Source organism: Gobio gobio (assembly GCF_949357685.1).
Source record: "Gobio gobio genome assembly, chromosome: 14".
In the NCBI taxonomy this organism is placed as follows: domain Eukaryota; kingdom Metazoa; phylum Chordata; class Actinopteri; order Cypriniformes; family Gobionidae; genus Gobio; species Gobio gobio.
Window position 1 is genome coordinate 28229245 of NC_137107.1, and position 22967 is coordinate 28252211.

General features: G+C 37.9%; 1 protein-coding gene across 5 annotated transcripts in view; it reads left to right on the plus strand.

Annotated features, from left to right (window-relative positions):
* ncam1a (neural cell adhesion molecule 1a) overlaps positions 1-22967 on the plus strand; it is a 272664-nt gene that overhangs the window by 221890 nt on the left and 27807 nt on the right. For 2 of the 5 annotated variants that reach the window (XM_079834796.1, XM_079834795.1), the window contains exons 15-17: positions 6639-6686; positions 15763-15887; positions 18693-18873. In XM_079834796.1, coding sequence (XP_079690922.1) covers positions 6639-6686; positions 15763-15887; positions 18693-18873 — 354 coding nt within the window. Of the gene's footprint in view, positions 1-6638; positions 6687-15762; positions 15888-18692; positions 18874-21116; positions 22704-22967 lie in introns of those variants that run through there. The other 3 variants (XM_079834798.1, XM_079834799.1, XM_079834797.1) reach the window with 3 other exon arrangements.

A 22967-nucleotide genomic window follows, 5' to 3' on the forward strand; every position in this document is an offset into this window, starting at 1 on the left:
TGGCTAATGTTGGTGTTTATTGGGTCTTTAATAAACGGCATAAATATCACCCAATGTATTTTTTGAATAATAACGCAACACATAGTTTGTGTGAGGTTGATTGTTTTGCAAGAAGTAATTGTAAAACAGTCAAACTGTAGAATGACTATTGGTTATTTATGCAACCAAAAGCAAATCACACAGTGATGAAGCTTTTCTCATTTAAGTGACAGTATTTTCTTGTTGTGGCTCTCTATTGTTCTCATTGTCCCTGACAGGGATCTTTTGACTGTGGAGGCGTTCTCATGATCATTACACAGTGGAATAAAAAAAGAGGCGATGGGCGAGGTAGAGACCGTATCTCGTAATGGTATTGTGATGTGGTCGTGTTCAGATGAGATTGATGGCGTTGTCCGCTCTTTCTCCGGAACTATACCTGCGTGAATTTAAGAGGTGATTGGCAGCACAATGATCCAGGCACTCCAAACACTTACTAATCATTTATCAATTTGTACATGACAAACCGAGACCGCCAGCAGCATTGACACTTGTCAAATTATGGCTACACACATCTGGTGACAGTCCAGATTGGGTTTTTTTGTCACGAGTTTCCAAACCAATAAGAAAATCATTTCTGAAGCAAATCTTCAGAAGAAATCCTAACAATAGCGCAATGTTTCTGCGGGCTTTCTTTTCTCTCTTTGCATATGAACAGTCATAATCAAGTTGTTTATCTCAGAAACAAGAGTCTTGCTATATCTAGGGCATACAATGACTTCTTAAAGCAATAATTCACTCTTTTACCCATTCTTGTGTCTTTTCCAAACATTTATGCTGTTATTTTCTCAATGTCCCTGCTTAAAAAAGCACAAAAATAAGCTTTCACCAACCTAAGTTGGTTTGCTGGTCTTAGATGGTCACGCAGTTTTGCCCGGTTGGTTTCTTGGCTAGTTTTAGCGAGGTTTTGGGCACTTTTCAACAGCTAAACCAGCTAAACACAGATTGGCCGGGCTGGGAGACCAATTTAGACAGTTTTTGTTTTAGGATTCGCAAATCTTTTTCTTTATACTATGACCGTTTATAGTAACTACTCACCTAAAAAGTGGCATAAAAGTCATTCTGAGCGACTTCCCAAACATAACAAAATTTAAGTCATTATTCACTCTCAAGTTGGCCATTGTAAACAGGAAGTCGGAAATGATTCAGAATAGCTCCTTTTGTGCTCCACAGACAAAAAAAAATGCTGTTTTGGAACAACTTGAAGATGAGTAAATAATCACCTAATTTAAAATGTTGGGGTGAACTATTGCTTTAACAGTCAGGGAAGTATGACAGATTGACTCCATTCGTTATAAAACAGCGGAATGTCTGCAGTGAGTGGCATAGTTTGACGTAGATGGAGCTTCAAGTAAGATGAACGGGAGCGCTCACAGGTGCTTGTCAGAGATGTATCACCAGAGGCCATCCTGCAGTCTCAGCCAATAGAGTGCCCAGAGCGCTGAAGGAAGAGAGGGACGGCACAAAAGCTATGTTGCCGGTAGCGTGAGTGAGTCTTTCTCTCCTCCAGAGCAAAGATCCGTGCCTCTTGCCTCCACAGAAATCGTAAAAGAGCACTATATAATTCACATTACTGCGGTATGTGCTGCAGGGACCAGCGATTCAAAGCAAGAGAGCTCCCTCTCCATTTTATGTGCTATGAGCGTGAATGAAGAGGCTGGAAATGTGTATGGAGATGGAGTGATGACAAAGCTAGCTAGGCCTGTCACGTAAGCGATAGAGGCAGGAGTGATGGACACCTCTGGGAGTTTTCTGATGGATAATGCCACCTCTGCAGCTCACTGCAGTAGGGTCATCTTGGGTGACGGCTAAAATATTCACAGTGACAAATAGGGACTCTTTCCATGACTGTGTGCCAGGCTCTCTGATTGCTAGCCTGTGTGCGGGTCACCCCGCTCCCAGAGGGCAGGTAGACTCCACTGACAGAGACTTATTTAATATGAATGTGATCACCACGGACCGCTATGGATCAGAGAGCATCGAAGCAGGAGCTGCACCTATGGAGACCTACAGTGGAAATGGCCTCTGAGAAAATAGGAGATTATACAAAGTTAAAAGAGGTCAGCTCAGGACCCAATGCTAAAATCAAAGGCAAATTTGGGCATTTAACCTGCTGTGTAAAAAAATGTCTTCTAATATAAGAAAAAATGTCACAGTCAGTAAGCAAGGTAACATACAAATTATTGATTTGTATGTTTTAATGTTATTTTTAATTGGGTAGCGGTTCCTTAACATTGAGCGTTTAATAAATGACAATGGAGAATATCTCAACTTCGCAAATAACAGCCATTTATTCTCAAGTTAAAGTGATTTAGCTCAACAGCCCAAAACAAAGATGAAAATAAATTAATGTTATTCTTTATGAATGTTTATTAATAATACAAAATATGAATAGTGCATTGTTATTTGTGCAAAGTAGTTTTACAATCTAAAACATTTACATTTGCAAATAAATACTACTAATACGGTTTTATATTCATTATAAATGCTTTTATTGTTGTGGTCTAATGATCTTATGTTGTTCTGTATCAGCGCTGTCTCAAATACAACACAACTTATAAAACCAATCCTTATTAATAACACTTAATGCAATCAGAATGGGAGATGGAAAGTAGACTGTAAAACAGTTTACGTGGCACTTCATCAGATTGTGCCGAGTAATTTAGTACCCCTGAAAGATGGTTTACATTAGGTCTATTGCCTGGCACATCTGGTGGTTCTCTGCTTCAGTGCCGGTGAATACAACTCTCACAGATAGAGACACAGGCCAGCGACCTAGCAGATGGTCCACGTCCTCAGGTGGAGTTCTGGAGTGCTTTAATTGTGATCACCACTGCAACGGCATTAACACCCCCTTCATTCCCCTTGACATGAAACACTTACGATATGATAATCCTTATTATTCTGCAGAGCAATTTCCTTCTCTGTCTGAGACTCTCTGCATGCTTTGAACCTCGCCCTCTGCTCTGTGATATCTACAAAGCACTACACAATGTAACTGCCCCTCAGCGTTTCATCAAACCACAGCGGATAATACAGTTCCATTTAAGCATGTTTTTTTTTTTCATCTGCAGAGCTGTAGACGAAATTGTCGAAAAGAGTAGTGTTTTGTTAGATCAATAAGCCTGCAGTGACTAGTTTTGTGCAAGTTAAAACACTGGAAATCAGAGAGAAGAGAGAGTTGAGCTCCAAAATATTGTCTTAAAGCTAAAATAAATCAGCATTTTTTAAACGATGTGGTGATAAAGGGATAATTCACCCCAAAACGAAAGTTCTGTAATCATTTACTCTCCCTCATGTTGTTCCGAACATGTGTGTACCTTTATTTGTTCCAAAAAATTGGTCACTCTTTTCAGTGCAATTACAATAAATGTGAACTGCTTTTAAGAAAGGTGCAAATGCATCATAAAAGTGGGTCATGTGACTTCTGAAATCATATGATAGTCTTGCGTGACGTACAGGGTGAAATTTAAGCTATTATTCATGTAAAATATATTGACTTCCAGTCTAGCTTTCCTCATGAGAGAAGTGATTGTTGAATGAATTGTTCTTTTCTATATCCGTTCTCAAGTTCAGCTCACTGAATATATTTTGTCACAAAGTTGATTTGGAATATAGCACACAAGCAGGTCTTGACATTAACTTTTTTGCACACCAGCAACTGTGGCTAGTGGCTTTTCAAGTTACTAGTCATTCAGCATTTTCACTGGCCACAATTTTGACATTGATACCATGGGGAAAAAGTGCCATATAGATAGTTTTAATATCATCTCATAATGTGGCAGCAGGTATATTAGGCTGCTGTCACTTTAAAACCTGACACACAGATCCTATATACTGTTGCACGTGTGTTTTCTTTCTGAGCTGTTTATGTTCACTTAAAACATAACTGACTGTGTTTACATGAATACTCGCTAAGACCGGAATTTTGACATTATTTTGTGTGTATATGGCTGTTTAAGCACAAAAAACCCCTCAATTTAGTACTGAGAGACAGCTTTATGTGCACACACTTGGATGTGAGTACAAAAACTATCTATGTATAAAAAAATATATAATTTATGACAACACTACATTGGACCTTTCAGATGTCTTTTTTAAAAGACTGCAGTTGAAAAAATGTATATATTATTTATAAAATTCAACCCGCCACAGTGGCTAGTTGGAGTGACTGCATTACACACCACTGTTGAAATCCCCCCACATTTGGCGGGTGTTAATGTCAAGCCCTGCACACAAGTCATATCGACTTTTTCTGAGGCTTTTGTGGTGTTTTTCATAATTTAGCAACTCTAAAGCTCCAGTTCCCATCTGAAAAGAGCAACCGGTAGATTATTAAAATGTCTCCTTTTGTGCTCCATGGGTTCATTTGGGTTTGACTCAACAGTAGGGCGAGTACAGTACATGACAAAATGTTCATATTCAAATGAACTGTTCCTTTAATCCTCCAAGGACTAACTCATGATGCTGTTAGCACTTCAGGCTCTTTTTGTCACCAAGTATCTAAAGTTCCTTGAAATAAAATCACAACTTGCACAGAAAGAAAGAGATTAAAATACAGAAGCTCTGCACTCTTTAGTCAAATAGTCTTTGAAACTCTAACATAGTCTGTCATCTGTCAAACACTCGGCTCACAAACAGGCTGCGCCTCTGCCTAATTGTGTTTCACTTAAAAGAGGAAACAGGGGATATTTCGCCTCTACCATATCATTACCTTCCACTCAAAGTACTTATCGTTTAACTCCAAGGCTCTGAGGTTCAGCTCAATGAAAGCCAGCCTTCTCTCTTAGATTAGATGGATGAGAGTATATTGAAGGTGATGATGTCTGAGTCACTGGCACTAATGCGCTTTCAAGAAAAGATCGCACTTTGAATCGAGCGGTGCGGCTTGAGACGGCTGTACTGTCACGCTTTAGATCGGCCAACCATGACATTTAAACACAGGTTGTTTATGTGTGTCTCGGATCCCGGTAGTACGTGGAATGTTATCAACCGTCGTCGGAAACGTTAAATTGTTTGTGAATGCTCCAGGAGTGCCTGTTCTCTGAAATGTTGTGCTCTATACTTGAATTCAGCTGGAATAGTGTTGCTCTCTCAAGAAACTTTTGAAATGTGGTTCATTCATTTTATTAATTAGGTGTTTGATATAGCTCTCTGCTCGGTTCAGTACCACAGAATCGACAGTTTAACTGATTATCCAATACACTGCATGTTTATATAATATTTCAGATTTAGAATGACACACAGAACACAGCTTTTTTCCATTCTACTGCACTGCTTTTACATTTTTGTGCTATGTTTAAAGAACGTTACACTACCATTCAAAGTATTTGACAGAAATCTCTTATTTGGTCTTCTGTAAAAACAGTAATACTGTGAAATATTTTTAATTAATTTAAAACAGCAGTTTTCTATATTAATATGTTTAAAAATGTAATTTATTCTTTTGATGGAAAAGCTGAATTTTCAGAAGCCATTACTCCAGTTTTCTGGCCGTGTCACAACAAGCCGACGTTAGAGAACTAGCAGCGACAAAATCCGACTATGTTGTCGTCTCCCGTCGGATGCATCTGGGCCAAAAAGCTGTGAATTAACTCACTGCGAATCTACAGCTGACTGCCAACCAGCATGTGCGTTCTGCACCTGCATGTAAGGAAAGAACTGTCTATATCAGCAGGTATCAATAGTCTATATTAGTCATTCAAAAGTGAAACTTAAACTAAGATTTCAGATATGCAAACGGTAAACAAAGCAGTTGCTTACCATTTTCAATACTAATCATGTTGATCACTTTCTTCATTCCAGGTGGCTCATTATATGAAAATATTTGCGATTTGGAATGCCGTTTTAACTTATTTGCCCGTTTTTTATCACTTTCGCTTTTATTCTCGTGCACTGACTTTTTCGCTAAACTGAACAGCCAATCAGAGTGATCTCTCTCATTGGCGACGGCCAGACGCCAATTCAATATGCTGAATCTGACAAACTGCCGCCAACATGAGCCCAATACAGTCGACATTTGGAACACACCACAAAAACTAGCCCGACAGATGCTCACCGTCGACTTAGTGTGTCACGGCCCTTCAGTGTCACATGATCCTTTAGAAATAATTGTAATATTTTGGTTCTCAAAATAAAATCGTATTATTAGCAATGTTAAAAACAGTTGTGTTGCTTAATGCTTTTGTGGAAACACAACAGTGATTCTTTTTTTCAGTGACATTTTGTTTTTTACAATTAAAATGATAAGCAATTTGGCATAATCATTTTAGTCTCATTAGACTTTAGTTGTCCACCTCACATATCCAACTGGACAACTAAAATGTAAAGTGTAAGTGTAATAAAATTGTGCCATACACATACATTTTGTCATTGCTGTGATCCACTGGTGTTCCATTTCCCACATCATTTTGGCCATATAGTTGTGTCTCTACACTGAGGCACTTTTAATTTGGGTTGCATGCACTTCTGCCCGGACTGTTTGAATGTTGCTATACGCTGTGATGTACACTAGTTAGTTCCAATGAGGCTGTTGCAACAGTGGCTCTACTATCAGTGCGGCAAATGAAAGCACATCTCACCATGTTCTCACCATCTTCCAGTGTCTACAGAGACTCCAACTTCTATTCCTCCCACCACTGCCGACCTTAGTGAGTATGCCGACTGTGTGCAGTGTCGTGTGCCACTTTTTATCCGCCTGCTACACATTTGTTCGCCTCACCTAGACCATTGTTCCTGAAGTCAACGCCGCTGGCGTTCACAGTAGAACGACAACACACGTCTTGTGATAGTGAAGAGATATTGTGTAGATGTTAGTGAGGGCGGGGGAAGTGAGACACTAAGATTGTGCTCATGATCCTCAAGCCTCCGTAGAGAACCATCACTAACTTCTGCTTGTAGACCAGCTCACCTGTCTAACATGTCACTGCATGGTAGACATACAGAAGTATGACATGAAACGACATGCTTTTTTGTGCTAATGGTTATTGGTTTATGAACTCATGGTGTGTGCTGATTTTGTATGCCATTGGATGTGCAGAAAGTTGTAGAAACTGCATGACACATGCAGTTCTCCTATTGTGCTCTCTGAGATATTAATGAGATGTGGTGCACACTGTCTTGAATGTGGAAACTAATGGAGCTGTCTTCACAACATTAATCAAAATTGTCAACATTAGCATTCGTAGAGTACAAGACATCCCTCAGAGATGCAAGAACATAGTCATTTAGCAAATGCTTTTATCTAAAGGGACTTGCGGCACAGGAAACATCATCCTGGAACGACCAGTGTTTAAGTGCCCAATGGTGATGGCTTATGGATCACATTGGACTGGGTTCAAATGTATAGACTTGTACAATTTACCAAATTAGCAACAGACTTCTTGCTGTATATTTATAAACTGTACAGTCATCTGTGTATATAATGCTTTATGTCTGCTCGTCTGTTTGTATACAAACAAATGTTGATCCTAAACACTACAACATGCTCTCACTTCCCACAATCCTGAGAGATGCCACTAAGCGTTAGTCTGAAAATAGAGTTACCATGATAGCACGGATTACACCTGACCTCTCAACAAACAGACCGCAAATTGGGAGGGTCTGAAAAGGTTTTTAGGGAGACAGCTATTCTGTCTCATTCAGCCAGAGAAATGACAGGGTCTTTATCTTAGGAGTTGTTTGACTATTGTCTGCTTAGTTGACATTGAGTGGCAGGTTTAAGATTGCACCAAACTAAAACTTCCTTGGATGTCAAAGAAATTAAAATGTGTTTTTTTAAAGCTTAGGTTTTTAGGGTTGTGCGAGGAGATAAGCAAACAAAAGATCTGTTCTTTTGTATGATAATGAGTCATAATCAGCATGAAGATATCAGACTTTCTAAATTGCTTGACAGCTACAGTTTGTATGGAACCCTGGTGGTTTACAGATACTCGTTTCAGATGGCTTCAAAGTGAACGTGTGGTGCTTTTTTCTTGGTGCATATGTTGATGTGTAATGTGCCGATTTGTTCTTTTTAATTGGTATGGTTATCTGTCTCAGATTGCAAACTTAAACGCACCTGAATTAGCCAAAAAGTCTTACATTTAATACATTCCCAAACTTTTTTAATGTCAAGAATTCCCAAATATGATCACTATCTTCCTAAAATATATATTATATATATAAAATATAAATATATATTTGTATTCCTAAGATATATATTATATGTTTACAGGCCTGCTCTACCCTGGCCCACCCAATCAGAAGCTTGGCCCACCCTGGCCCCATGTCAAATAACCGATTTCAATATTTCAGCTCCAGATTTTTTTTTTAACCGTTTCACGGAAAGACGTGTAAGAACTTGCACGCTGTTTTCTCTACGCATACACCCAAGCGCGCGCAGAGAACCGCGTCTAGACGGTTCCCTTTTGCGTCTCATGTTCACGCACCATTTCTTGAGAATGGTCGTTTCTGTGACTTTTTCCACTAAACTATGCAATCTTAGTTCTTGAACCGTTGCGTCTCGGTCTCTGTTTTATTCCTCAAAGAATCAGCGTATTTGGACGAATGCTACCCATTCATAAATACAGTTTGGAATATGAATTCAATATTTACTATTTACTCTCTTTTAAAAACCATTCCATTACTTGTAATTACTAGCCTACTTTCTAAATCCCATATCAACCTCGACCAGTTGAACAATATAAAGATAGACATGAAACTGCTCTTTTAATGCTATCAAATAAATAATATAAAACTGCATAAATAATTCTTGAAATGACCAAAGTATTTAAAGGGTGAAGGTTATATTACATTTTAACATAAGATGTAAATTTTTTCTGTCATAAGAGGACACAGATATGACATTTAAAAATGTCATTTTTAAGACTCTTTGACTACACTGTAAAAAAAATTAATAAAAAATGTAAAAAAAACAACAAAAAAAAACAGTATTTTAGTTAAAATACTAATATTTTTTTGTGGTGGGGCCAGTGCATATTTTTGCTGGACAAGTAAAAATCTGGACCAGAATTAACCTGTAGAAAAGCTCCTTTGCATTGAGCCCTGCAAATATAGAGAGTTCCTTTCAAGACCTGCCTCTTTTGTTATAAAATTAAGTTTTGTTACGGGGAAAAAATAATGTTAAAAGTCTGGGCCCACCAGGAATTTCAATTGGCCCACCCTGCATCTCAAAGCTGGAGCCGGGCCTGTATGTTTATATTTTATGTTTACAGATTTGCAAAATTACATGATTAGCTTTTATTTGTACTAAACACAAAATAGGTTACATTTTATCTGGAAAAAAATTATTTTGTATCATTCTTTTTTACATATATTATTTTGTATCATATATATTAGTGCAAAAAAAATTAACTAAATAATAAATTTTTTCTGTAAATAATCGCGATTAATCGCAAGTTTTTAATATTTTTGGAGTGTTTTATATTTTGATATTATATTAATTTCAGTTACTCTCCAAATTAATGAAGAAACAATTTAAAGACAGCTTATTTTAAATATTTGTTGTAATGGCATCTTTTTATGAATGAAGGCCAGTATAACTGATAATGTCTCTATGAAACATCAATGACATTAAATTACAGTATAACTGAAAGCTACCAATTTCAACATTTATTAGGCTTTAAAAAAAAAACTTTTACTTTAAGTGAACTTAAAACAATCTTTACATAAACCCATTATAATAAATGTTATATTTACCTGTGGCCTTCCAATACAGAAATGTTATAGTTATCAAACACCTTTCTTAACTGCATAAATAATAAATGAAATATAGATTCATCATCATTAAAGCTACAATTTTCTCTGTTCCCTTTGTTCTTTGATGAACATTAATGACAGACATCATCAGTGCTGCTGTCACTTTAAGATCGGCCGCTGCCGAACATGACGCGCATCTGAACCGCTGTCACGTGCATCTCATTTTCTCACAAGTTTAACTAATTTAAGACTCCTAATATAAGAATACTGTGCAATGCAAAATTCTCTGTGTTGTTGTTATTGTTTGTCCAAGAGCAAAAGAGAACTTGATATGTGCACAGAGTGTGTGTGTGTCAGGGTGTCCCTCAATGAGCTGACAGACGCACACACACAGACAGGACACTGACATACAGCGTGTTCTCTTGTGTCTTGTCGCGCTTAGATTGTTTAAAAGCATTTACATGAATAAGAGCGTGATCATATAATGTAACGCTGGATGGATATAAAAACGAATGCTGCGTTAATTGCGTTAAATATTTTGAATGCGTTAAACTGAAAAAATGAATCACTCGCGTTAACACATTAATTTGCCCAGCACTAATTGCTGTCAAATCCATTAATCGCGATTAATCGCATCCAAAATAAACGTTTGTTTACATAATATATGTGTGCGTACTGTGCGTAAGTATTATGTATGTTTGAATACACACATGCATGTATATATTTAAGAAATTATGTAAACACAAACTTTTATTTTGGATGTGATTAATCGCGATTAAAGGATTTGACAGATATATATAATTCCAAAGTGTTTAAAATGTCAAGTTTATTTAAAAATATGCTTAAAGTTTTCTAGAGAATTTGCAGGATTACTCTCTCTCTCACTAGCCGCGTTTCCATTACAGATTTGCTAAAACTTTTGCAATATTTTCTAAAAGTTGCAAAACAAAATACTGCGACATGACGGCGTTTCCATTAACTGATGTTATGCGAATAAAACTATTTTAAGTCATTCAAAAAATTATGCCACGTATGTTGTTGGGTTTATGTATATCCCAGCCACCGCACGCCATTGTTTTTAATGGAAGGAGACGTTATCCAAGCATTAATGGCAAAGAAAGCCCCTTAAACTTGAGCGTGTTTCTGGGTGTTTCTCTCTCTTATCTTTTCTATTCTATTGTCTTTCATGAGTTTAATAAAGAACTCTGTCTCGTCTTCTGTCCAAACATGCCGCGCCATCTGTAACAAATGATCGACTTTTACGTACGCCAGGTTATTGTGACGCATTGCTGCCACATACAGAGAAGAGCTAAATGTTTGAATTTGCATGGTGGTAACTCAAAGTTTGTTTAACACTTTGTTATTATATTTAATAAATAAGAACCAAACCAAGATAATCGGGAATGGATTGACGTGCGTAACTGGCCTGTTTCCTCTGCCTTTGAGTAAGGCTGAAACTATAGCGTCTTTCTGTTTTAATACATTTCTTGAATTTAGCCTTAATTACATTAGGCCTATAGATAGTTATGATATTTGTGGCTGCACCGGGGTCCGTCATTGCTAGGTTAAAGTTACGCCACTGCCCTTATTAGGAGAAAATATATGTCGTTTTAACAACATATGTTATTATGACATACTTGAGTGGGGGAAAAAAAGTGTATGCCCTGTGTGGCAGCAATGCGTCACCGTACCAGGTGACCTGTATATGCGGAAAAACTTTCCATTGCAGTTTTGCGAAAATTGCCTTTTCTGAATTGCCTGAAAAACCACCTCATGCGAACGTAAAAACATTTTTGCGATTTATAGGAGTTTTTGTGAAATTGACGCGTTTCCATTGGAAGTATTTTCAATACGCTGCTTCTCTTTCTCTCTCTCTCTCTCTCTCTCTCTCTCTCTCTCTCTCTCTCTCTCTCTCTCTCTCTCTCTATCTCTCAAATTTTAGCAGATGCTTTTATGCAGTGAGACTTCCATTCATGCATTTTTTATGTGCAACTTTAGTATATCTGAAGGTGTACATTCTGCATTATATCTTGTTTAGTTTAGTTTTTGAGGTTATGAGGTTATGCCCTTTATGAGGTTATGCCCTTCTCAGCTGCAGTCCTGAGCTCATATGTGCAAACCTCTCAGGCTGAAAGTGCTGATCTAGGATCAGTTTTTGTGTTTTGTATCTTGATGAATAATCCTAGATCAACATTTTAAAGTATTGTCTGGCACAATACACATGGGCAGTATCTGCCTCAATGCTTCTCATGCGTCCATTCAGGTTTCTTTCTGTATCGTCAACATCACAGAGTTACCTCTGCCTTTGGCTGGCTTGCTCTGTTTCAGCTGGTTTTTACAGTACCATTGATGCCATTAAATCTGCACAAGCATTTATAGTTCAATGTACACTGCAAGAGAGCTGTATCTGAATCGTCTTATTGAAAGTAGCTCTCGCAGTCAGAAGAAATACTGGAGTGGTGAAGTGGATTCATAAAGCAATTTGGACCCTGTTCTTACCCTGGATAATTTCAATGGGATTCAAGAGAGATGATTTTTAAGTACTTTGATTTGAATTTGTATTTTTTAAAAACCACTGTCTGGGAATTGTTTTATGGATCTACAGACACTGTATCTAATGTTACAGAGAAGTATTTATGTTTATAATTTGTTTTCTTTTTGTTGTTTGTGTTCCTGTTTGTACTTTTTGGTCTTAACACGTTCCATGTTTGTATAATTTTTTTCAATGTTTTGTATTTTCCATGTGACCCCTCCCCCTTCCACTTTCCTTTCCACCAATCATGTGCGTGCGTACCATGTGACTTTGTCATATGACTCTTGCATGGTGCTGATGATGTCGTCTTCGCTGGTGAACAGAAGGTAATTTTTTGTTGATTTATGTTTTGTTTTTGCTTTTGTTTTTTCATTTTGGTTCTATTCCCATTAACAGTGAGAATATAGACAAGTTAATGAGGGGAAGATAAAGGAAACACCCACCCAGTACCATTAGGATTTATGAGCCATTTCATTTTTGAGTCATTCATCCTTCAGAAACCTCACACCACCAACTTTATTTGCCTAGACAGTAATACCAGAGCTTAGTCTCCTACACACGCTGATGTGCTCTGTATGTTCAACTTTTTATTGATTTACAATTTATATTTTACTCTACTGACTTCCATTTTTACCCTCCCAATCTTTTTTTTTTAAATGATGCAACTTTTTTTGTTATTAAACCGAACATATATTTTGTTTTTGACATCTCACAAACTCATTTATTAAAAAAGACACCTTTTCACCTATACAAATTAGCATAAAGAACATCATCATCATTCATTTGCACATCATAAATGTGCTTTATATGATACATTTGTGCTATAGTTGCAGTGAGTGCCTAAAATTTGCATACCACAGACTAACAGAAGCACTGACGTTCTGCTATTGCATGAACACATTCACACGCACTTCTGTTCTCTGTCTCTCGTCCGTATACTGAAAGCCTCTCATGCATGTCCTAATTGTACGTCTTTGTCTCATGAATGTCCTCGTTCACTGTCCCTGTCTGCTGCTCCTACTTGGCATTGCAAAAAAAGGAACAGCTTCACTTCCTTGTATTTGAAGAAAATACTTCTACTCTCTCTTTTCTTAAATTTTTAACGACAGATGCTGTCTCTGTCATTTCTCTGTAGTACCTTTCAGTTTCTATTCCTGAAATGTGTCAAGTTAGAATAGCAGTTGCTATTATTAGTCATGATCGAGTGGCACAATAATCCATGACCCTTGAATCTAATCCGTCTTCAGCATGTTAGAGCATGTTTGCCCTTTTTCTTTCTGTAACCCTAATCTGTCCCTCTTTGTCTTCTTAGCATCTGGAAATCCTTCAGCTAACTGGAAATGATGACTGGATCTCAGATAATTTGTTTAACTGCCATCACTCTTGCACTGCTTGTCTTAAATTAACTTGTCTTCATTTAAATTGCAGCATCCAATTGCAAACTTTAATCAAGCTTCAATTCATCACGAAGGAAACACCTTAGGCCTCTATTTTCATGCATGCTTATCTAACTGCCTGATGGTCTGAAATTTTCAAAAATGCCTCTAACTTAAATGAAACTTAATTACAGAAGACTACAAAGAGATTTATCAGGATATGAGACCATGACAAACGTCTACATAGAGATTTACAGTTTCAAGTTTACATACTTTGCATAACTCTTTGCAGAATCTGTTTTTTTTTTTGTATTTACTACTGTACTGCATACATGTTTACAGTACATATATTCCACAACAAAAATAGTAACTTAATTTTACACAAATTATCCGGTTTATAGGTTCTTTATATCACGCATTGCCTTCTTGAGCCATATGACTGTTTGAAGTCTTTTGTGATAGTTGTGCTACGTGGCAAAACTGAATCTCAACATCATGAAGCCACTGTGAAGAAATCAAATATTCAGAGCATGCTGGGAAACCAAAGAACAGTGGGCTGCTTCACTTTGCAAACCTGAAACTTAAACACAACTATCACAAAATGTTACAAAAATCATTGATGATCAAGACATACAATAGGAGAAACCAAGAATTTCAACTGAGCAGGATCAACTGTGTAAATTCTGTGTATTATTATATTATATTATATTATATTATATTATATTATATTATATTATATTATATTATATTATATTATATTATATTATATTATATTATATTATATTAATTATATTATATTATATTATATTATATTATATTATATTATATTATATTATATTAATTATATTATATTATATTATATTATATTATATTATATTATATTATATTATATTATATTATATTACTGTGTATGTTTGTTTATTGTTTGATCAGTTTATTGCATACTTGCTGTTTAAAATATATACATTTATTTAAAAAAATACTTACTGGCCCCATTATAATATATTATATTTTTTGGAGAAAAAAAAACAGTAAAACAAAACATGATTTTTATGATCCATGTTATTTTTCTAAATAAAATGATAAACATCTTGCAGATTCTGCCAGGAGAATGTAAACGTATGAACAGAACTGAATCCAAACCATCAAATTTAACTTGGTTCATTATATTTCTAAGGTCAAACATTTAGATATCCTATCGTCTTGACTAAAATGCATCTCATTTGTCATGTTTGTTATATTTGGTGGTGTATATACACAGTGTCACGTCAGTTCCTAATAGGGACTCTTCTCTAGCAACTATTTATGATGATTAATGGGAGCAGAGCAATGTAGCTTCCTCCCAGGCTCCTCTAGTGACACAGGTAGACAGCTAACATCCCAAACAAGTGCCCACACATGTGCATTTCCCTCCCACGCCAGCCCACTGATATTATTAAAGGTAATGGCTAAGAATCTCCATTCAAAGCATGGAGGATAATTAAGGGAGTTCTGTCATTAAGTAGTGGGCAAGCCGAGATAACGAGCTCCCTCTGAGACTGCATTACGGCGGCGCTCTCACCCTCCATCACTGCCACCAACACAGGTCCAGCTCTCATTACAACCCTCCACATGGCCAAGCGACTCAGCTCCACTTTTACAAGAGCCAAGCGCTTTCATTAATGTTCCACATTTGGAAGGATAGGAGGCAGAAGTCATCATTATATTGCCAAAAAGCCTCTACAATGAGATGTCTCAACAGTTTAGCCAAAAATGAGAACAGAGGATTTGAGACTTTTCTAAGTGACTCAACTATCTCACCCTTTGATCGTTCACTTCATCATTTTTTGTGCATAGTTTGAAGTTAGACCAGGCTCAACCATATAACATCCTTTTAAATTCTCCCAGCTGGGACAACACTGTAAATTAATTGTACGCTAAAATTAGCTAGGAGTTTAATTAGCTAGCCTATTTCTGCACTTCATATTCAGAGATAAAGAACACCTTGTGGATTACAAAATCAGCTGTTAATGCATAAGAGGACGTTCACCTGTGGAAATGCACCTGCGTTAAGGGCACATTTTGAATTTGTGCTGGGGTTTTCTAACAGCATTTTTTTTCTGGCCATTTTCTCCTCAGGGGAGCCTAATCCTCCTAAACTGGAGGCTAAGCCACAGTCCACAGGCAACGAGATGAAGGTCCACTGGATCAAGCAGGATGATGGGGGCTCTCCCATCAAACACTATTTAGTGCGCTACAGAGCTGTGAGTATGATTGGACATGAAGGAAACTACTTAACTCATCCAGTCATCTGAATTATTCATGCCGCCATTGCAACAGTGACATGCCTTTGGGTAGGTTGCAAAGTTCACTGGTCAGTGGTGTATAAGAGTGTCCACAATAAAGAAAAGGGAAAAAAACTTGTCGTTTTTGACGTTCAAATAAGGGGTGTCGCAATATACCGGTATTGGCGATAACCGTGATATTCAAAGCACGAAATATCGACTTCATGTTAATTTAGGGTGTGACAATATACCGGTATTGGCGATAACCACAATATTTAAAATAGGACTTTTATGATAACATTACACGTAAATGTTTCAGTGTCCTGAGTCCGACTGGAGCCGGTGTTTTTTTTTTCTCCCTCCCTATTACACACTGTTGCAGCCATAAAAATAGTTCAGCTTTGTTTGTAATGTCAAAGTAGTTATATTTCGTTTCGTTTATTTATTAAATTAATTTAGAAAAAAATGTTTGGAGCAATTTTTGTTTGTTAAATTAAGGTTTTTGTTTTTTTAAAGTGACGATCAAGCGGCCTTTGGCCGACAGTGAGTTAACCACATTTGATCAATTTATCCTCTCAAATCAACACTTGACTTGTCTTGCCTATTATAAAATCCATAGATATAAAACACTTCATGCATATCACAATGCTAGTTTAAATGTTTACTGTCACCGCCACAGTAAAAACGCATTTTTGACGAGCTGAGGCAGGCTGATGCTGCTCGCAGCTCGCATCAGCACTTGCAAACGAAACGGGCTATACAATCTAAACCAGTGTTTCCCAACCTTTTTTCAGTCATGGCACCCTTTGAAAATGTTTGCATACGTTACGCTAGGGGTGTAACGGTACAGTTTGCTCACGGTTTGGTTTGTATCACGGTTTTAGGTTCACGGTTTCGGTACGGTTCAGTATTTGCTATGTTCAGGGAAAAAAGGACTACTGTCAAATAAAAATAAAGAAAATAATAAGAACAAATAATTTAAATACAAGCAGCAGCACAAATAAATACTATTGAGCAAAGATACTAATAAAATAAACTATGCTTTTCAGGTTTTTCAGGTAGGCCTACGTCTAACATTAGTTTTCAGGTACAGAAATTGATCAAATGTAAAATAACATTACATATATGACTGTATAAAATAAAGATTAATCCTATTAAACTTACAAAAGCTATTCAATCAAGAGCAGTGAGTGATGTCCTTGTCTTTTGTTGTTTGACATTAAACAGACAGCAGTAAAGGCTACTGCCCCTTTAAGACCTAATGCTCAGATATGCGTCGTCTTTCTCGACTATATTAAGTTTACTTAAGGCATATACAGACAATGTCTGCTAGAATACTCATCAAGATGGACATGTTGACATACTTTTTGTGTGAGTTTGTCCGTTCAAGAGCGAGACTTGAAAGAGAACTCAATATTTGCGCGCTGTGAGATGTGTGCGCACTTTCGGATGAGCGCACAGAGACAAATTTTCTCACAGCGCGCGCGACTTCTCATTCGCGTCTTCTGACACTACACCCGGGGGATTACGGTGAAAATGACTGGTCATATTCAAACATACAGCAGCACTCGCATGCATTGAACAAAGTTTACAAAGAGAGAATTATTTGAAAAATGTGAAAAAAAAAATAAAAAATGATTTGAAGGACTTTTACACGGCACCCCTGCTCTCGTCAGACGGCACCCCGGTTGGGAAACACTGATCTAAACTAATAAACAAAATAAAAATAAAAAACATGCAGGTTGTCTTACCTTACACCTCTCCGCAAAATTAATATAAATCCGATCTTCAATTCCCGCGATACAAATTCAGTTCACGTCAACGAAAGCAAAAGATTCGAGCTGCATTTAATTTATCATCAGCTAATTTCAAGATCAAATGCCGCAATATGAGAAAGAGCGACCTAAGCACTGGCAAGAGCATTTACCCTCATTGGTTTTAATGAAGATGATTGTGGTTTTGAACATCTGAGGCTTTACTGCTACTGCTAGTTTCAGCTTCACAGCTTCATTTGTATTTGCAATCTAGTCATGGCTAATAACATTTATGTTAATATTTATTCATCATACTGTTGAACTTGACAGTATTTTCTCTCTTGTTATTTCATAGGGAGATTCATAGAAGATGTATCAGTAACAGAGTATTACCCTGTTTATCAGTATCCAATTATGTTTGTTGGGTAAAAAAGAAAAACGAAATAAACAAAGTAAAAATGAATTTGATAACTTTTTCCCCCAAGGTTTCTATAGATATCGCAATATATCGATATCGATATTTGGCCACAATAACCGTGGTGTGAAAAATCTAATACCGTGACAGCCCTAGTTCAAATACATCATTGAGGATGCCTCATTTCAGAAAAGTGACCATTACATTTCATAGAAGGAAAGATTTTACAATAATTTACACCACACACCAGAATAACTGTCAATTTTATAATGGTTATTTAGACATTTTCAAATATTATTAAGGAGTTTTGTTAATATTTTGTTAACTATTTAAATTGTTATTTATTATATTTAAATATTTCTAAATATCATATTTATAAATCATTATTTTAATAAGGCTTTTTTCTTCATTATGAAATCAGGAGTATTCTATCTCCCTGATTTGTTCAGGTCCCTTCAAAAATATAAAATAATTGTTTACTTTAGAAAAAACATGCTAATCATAGAATAGGTGTATTTCAAGTCAATGTAAGTGTGAATTGCATTTTTATGTATTTTATGTAATGACCCTTACTTACCATCCATGCCTAAAATATATCCACATTTGTGTTCGTAGAAACATCGCCAGGATTGGAAGCCAGAGATTCGCTTGCCCAACGGCAGCGAGTACGTTGTGCTGCGGGGTCTGGAGTGGAACACGGAGTACGAGGTCTACGTTGTGGCTGAGAACCAGCGAGGACGATCTGAACCCGGCACGCTCTCCTTCAGGACCTTGCCAGAACCCACCGCCATCCCAGGTACGGCCTACCCCCTAACCCTGAAGCACAGCCACTGCCAGCCAGAGCAGCCAACAGCCCAGCCGCCTCACCCCGACCCCTGTTAACCCCATCCTACTAGCAGGTCTTGCTGTGGATTACACGGGCCACCCTTGTGTCAATTCAGGTTGTGGCCTGGCCTCCTCTAGAGAGTGATTTGACACAATCTAAGAGTAATAAGAGAGCAGAGTGATAAATGTCTGTGAGAGGTGGCAGCGGGTGAAGCCTGGAGACCTTCAGCTCCTCTCCAGAGCCCTGACCCCTCTGGCAACCTCCTCCTAACTCTTGCAGCCAGCTTTATTGCTCGTCTCGGAGCGATTGCAGATGATATCAGTGGAGATGAGATTTTCTATTTGGCACTCGGGAGGCAAAAAAAGCCACAGCAGGTCCGTTAAACCATCCACCCCCTCCACCATGGGCTCGTTTGGTCTGCGCTCCAATGGCAGTGCTGTGTTTTTGTTTTCTTGTGAGCTGCTTCCCCACTGATAAAAATTGGGCCTTAGATCATCCCTCTCTCTCTTTCTCTCTCTGTTCCTCTGTCTCTTTTTCTCGGGGCTGAACTGAGGCTCAGTTCAGGCTCATTGCGGCAGACCGATTGAATTGGGCTGACTATCTGCCCGCTCTCAGTGGGGATGCATCCTCTGGTTTTGCATGATGACGCCTCAACAGGATTAATGGTTTAATGCTTTACTGAGGACCTAACAGGCATCTGCCGGTGCATGGCCAAGAGACCTGCTTTTTCTCATCCGCTTAGTGGGAAGCAGCCATATAGCAGTGGGAGCTTTGGATCTCGGAGCACTTGTGCAAGACAGGTTCAGATGGATAGAAAAGCCTTCCTTTGTCCTCTTCCCCATCTCGCCACACTTACACATTGCAGAGTTGTTAAACCTCAATGCGTAACATGTGGGAGTTTAAAAAGCGGCTTTATTTTTAGCCTAACATCTGCATTGCTTCAGATGAAGCAGCTGCCGTTAGAAAAGATGGTCCAAAAACAGCTGCCCAGACAGCGATTCATGCTTCTCTATCGTCTTATATTCAGGCCAGTGTGTGTAAGGCAGGCTAGAAGCACGTGGAACCATCCGGGGATGCCGTTATTATCACACAACATATTTGTTCGCTTTGCAGACATCAAACACATTGAGAGTTTGTCAGGAATTTAAATAATAGGGAGGCAGTGGATTTCGCGCATGGTACAGGGAGCAAGACAAATGGCCACAAGACAAATGCTGAATCTTTACTTCATGTAATCCAAATCTCCCCAGCTACAGTTGACATGGATTAAAAGCTGTTCTTCTAATACAATGCCCGTTAACGTTTGTGCAGTATAAGTAACATTAAAAAAAAAACTCATTCAGTCATCCAGTACATTATTACACTGTATTGCATCATAACCTGTTTGTTTCACCTTGTCTTTTGACTGGGCAACATTTCCCTGGTGTTTGCGACTCAAAAAGATGAAAGCCTGTTTGTTTCCTAATTTCATGTAGAATCTTTTTATTATGTAATTTTCTGGAAGCACTCGTTTAAAGTTGAAGTGTGTATTTTTTTATTTAATAATATTCATTTTTTAAACACTTCTTTGTTGCTGCTCAACAGGCAGAGACAACTATAAATAAGTCATTCGTAGATGAATTTTCAAAACTTTCAAAGCATTGACCAATGCCGACCAAACAATTGCAATTCAGTTTTGGTGACGCTGGTAGCTCAGAAATGACTCACTTCACCTTTAAAGAAAGATTTACCAAAATTTGTGTCAAATACCAGGAAAGTTGTCCGATCCGTGTTTCTTGATTGTTCGTGTCTTTGTGTCCCGTGTCATCCCTCATTATCGTTGTCCTTTCATTCTCGACTCTGCTGTGCTTTTAACATGCTACGGTCTTCTTACTTTGGTTTTTACTAACTTGCTTGAACTTTCCTTTGATATTCTTTTCTAATCTTGATTAACCTTTCAAACTTAATTTTATGTATTTGACCTATTCTCTGTCTCTCTGTTTTTTCTCTCTCCCTCTCTCCCAATTTCTTTCCCTGTTTTTTCCTTCCCTCCCTCTTTCCCTTTTTCTGTCTCCATGTGTAAAAACGGACATCACCGGACCATCGCATTTTCAAACACGCACACTCCAAATGTTTTTCTTTTGTTTCCATTTTTGGTTTCTTTTCCTGTGCACTGTCCCTGTGGTCATCGGGTGTCTTTTTTTGGTGTGGTGGTGTGGGATGTGTGGTCTCAGCAACCCTTGGCTGCTCCTCTGTGACGTACGCTCTCGTCACTCTCATGTTCTCCATGCTGACTGTGCTAGTGCTCTCATAAACCGGGGCTCGCCAGAGGAGAGGAGCCCCGTCCACTCTTCAGCCACACCCTTCAGTTTTCTACGCCTTCTGATCCTCTCGCAGGCTAAACAAACAAACAAAAAAGAATATCAGTTACAGTACATGTTATCGGAATTAAGCAGAGTGTTCGGTGCTTGTATCATTCTGTTTTCTTTTTTGTTTCTTGTCATTTTGAGTTTCTTATTAGTTTTATGTCTAAGCAAGGCAGCGTTGGTATGTTCGAGAAGGTGTTTTTCAGACCATGGACTTTTGGGAATGTTGTAGAAAATCTCTCCCTATCAAGAAGCCTCTTGATGTTAATCTCAATATAATTATTCTAGGGCCATTTAGGAGATAAAAAGTCCTTTGTTAATTTTAAGTTTATTATTTTTATTTTTTTTGTTATTCTTCTTTTTATTATTAAGATATTAACTCATTTCGGAAAGGTGTTTTTAAGGAATAGGCACCAAATGTGTGTGTGTTGACATGAGAAACGTGTATTTTGTGACAAAATGTACATAATTTTAGATGACTCCGAAAATATATACTTTCTGTATTGGACTTTTATTTACTTTTTCTTCTCTGCTTCTTACTTGAAAAGACCATTCAAAACTAATGCTACTGCTGTTAAACTCATTCACATCAATAAGTGTCATTTTCAACAGTGTAATTTAATTATGTTCTGTAATACATTTTTTGTATACACATACCAGTATGGTGTCATGCGGTAATCATTGTAGGTTGTAAGAAAAATACGGTAAGCTAGGTGGATTGTTTTCTTTATTTTGTGTTTTTAACAAACACGACGTGGTTTTGAAATCTCGAAATCTCGCAGTAGCGAGTTGCATGGGACCGTAATGCGTGGGACCGTTTCATGTGTTTGACCCATGATGACATGGTGCTCAGTGTCAGTTCAGGGGGACCCACAGAGCCTTTTACTTTTAAAGGACAAGAGTGTTCTTCAGTACTTCTGATTGACCATCTCTACTCTGAGTTAATGCTAAATTCCTTAAGGCTGTTTTTTCTTGCTTAGATGGGATTTAACATAAACACCCCCCAGACTGAATTTCAATGCAAAACCCACAAGCGTTCTTGTGTGCATGGCAGCGCCTCCGTTGTAACCGTATAAATCAGTTTTGAACATTAGCGATGGACAACTACAGGCATGGATGCCGACTGACCTCCAGCCTGCACTAAAGAAGGTGGTGGTCAGTTTACATGTCAGAGGCTGCCGTATGCCATCGAGAGTGGAGATATGAGTGCCATTATTATGCAAGACCTATGCAGGCATTTCCTGGGAGGGTGTCAAGTAAAGTGCAACTAATGTAATTAAGTGTCTTACAGTAAAAAGCTCTTATATAAGCCAGGGCTATGAAAATAAATGGGGGGGATGGGGGTCGTTTGTTCAGTAAAATGGAGTAGCATTTGTTTCCCATTTTGGAATGGATTCTCATGGTAATAAAGTGATGCGCCCCGGAGTTTTGACTCCTGGAAACGCATGTGCCAATCATTTTGTCGGGCTCATCATTCATATGCAGGTGCGTTTCTGTCCTTAATCATTGTGTGTGGCTGCTAGGTGACATTTCATCAGAAAAACAGCACCCCGTTTGGCCCGTCTGGAATGTTTAATGCCACCCTGGATGGATCATCAGCTTCATTCAGACTAGCAGAACCAGAGGCAAAATGAGTTGAGAATCCAAACATGGCACAGACAGAAGTGCCACTTGTTCGCACTTATCACTGAGAGTGACTGGACACGGAGGCAAGTGTCG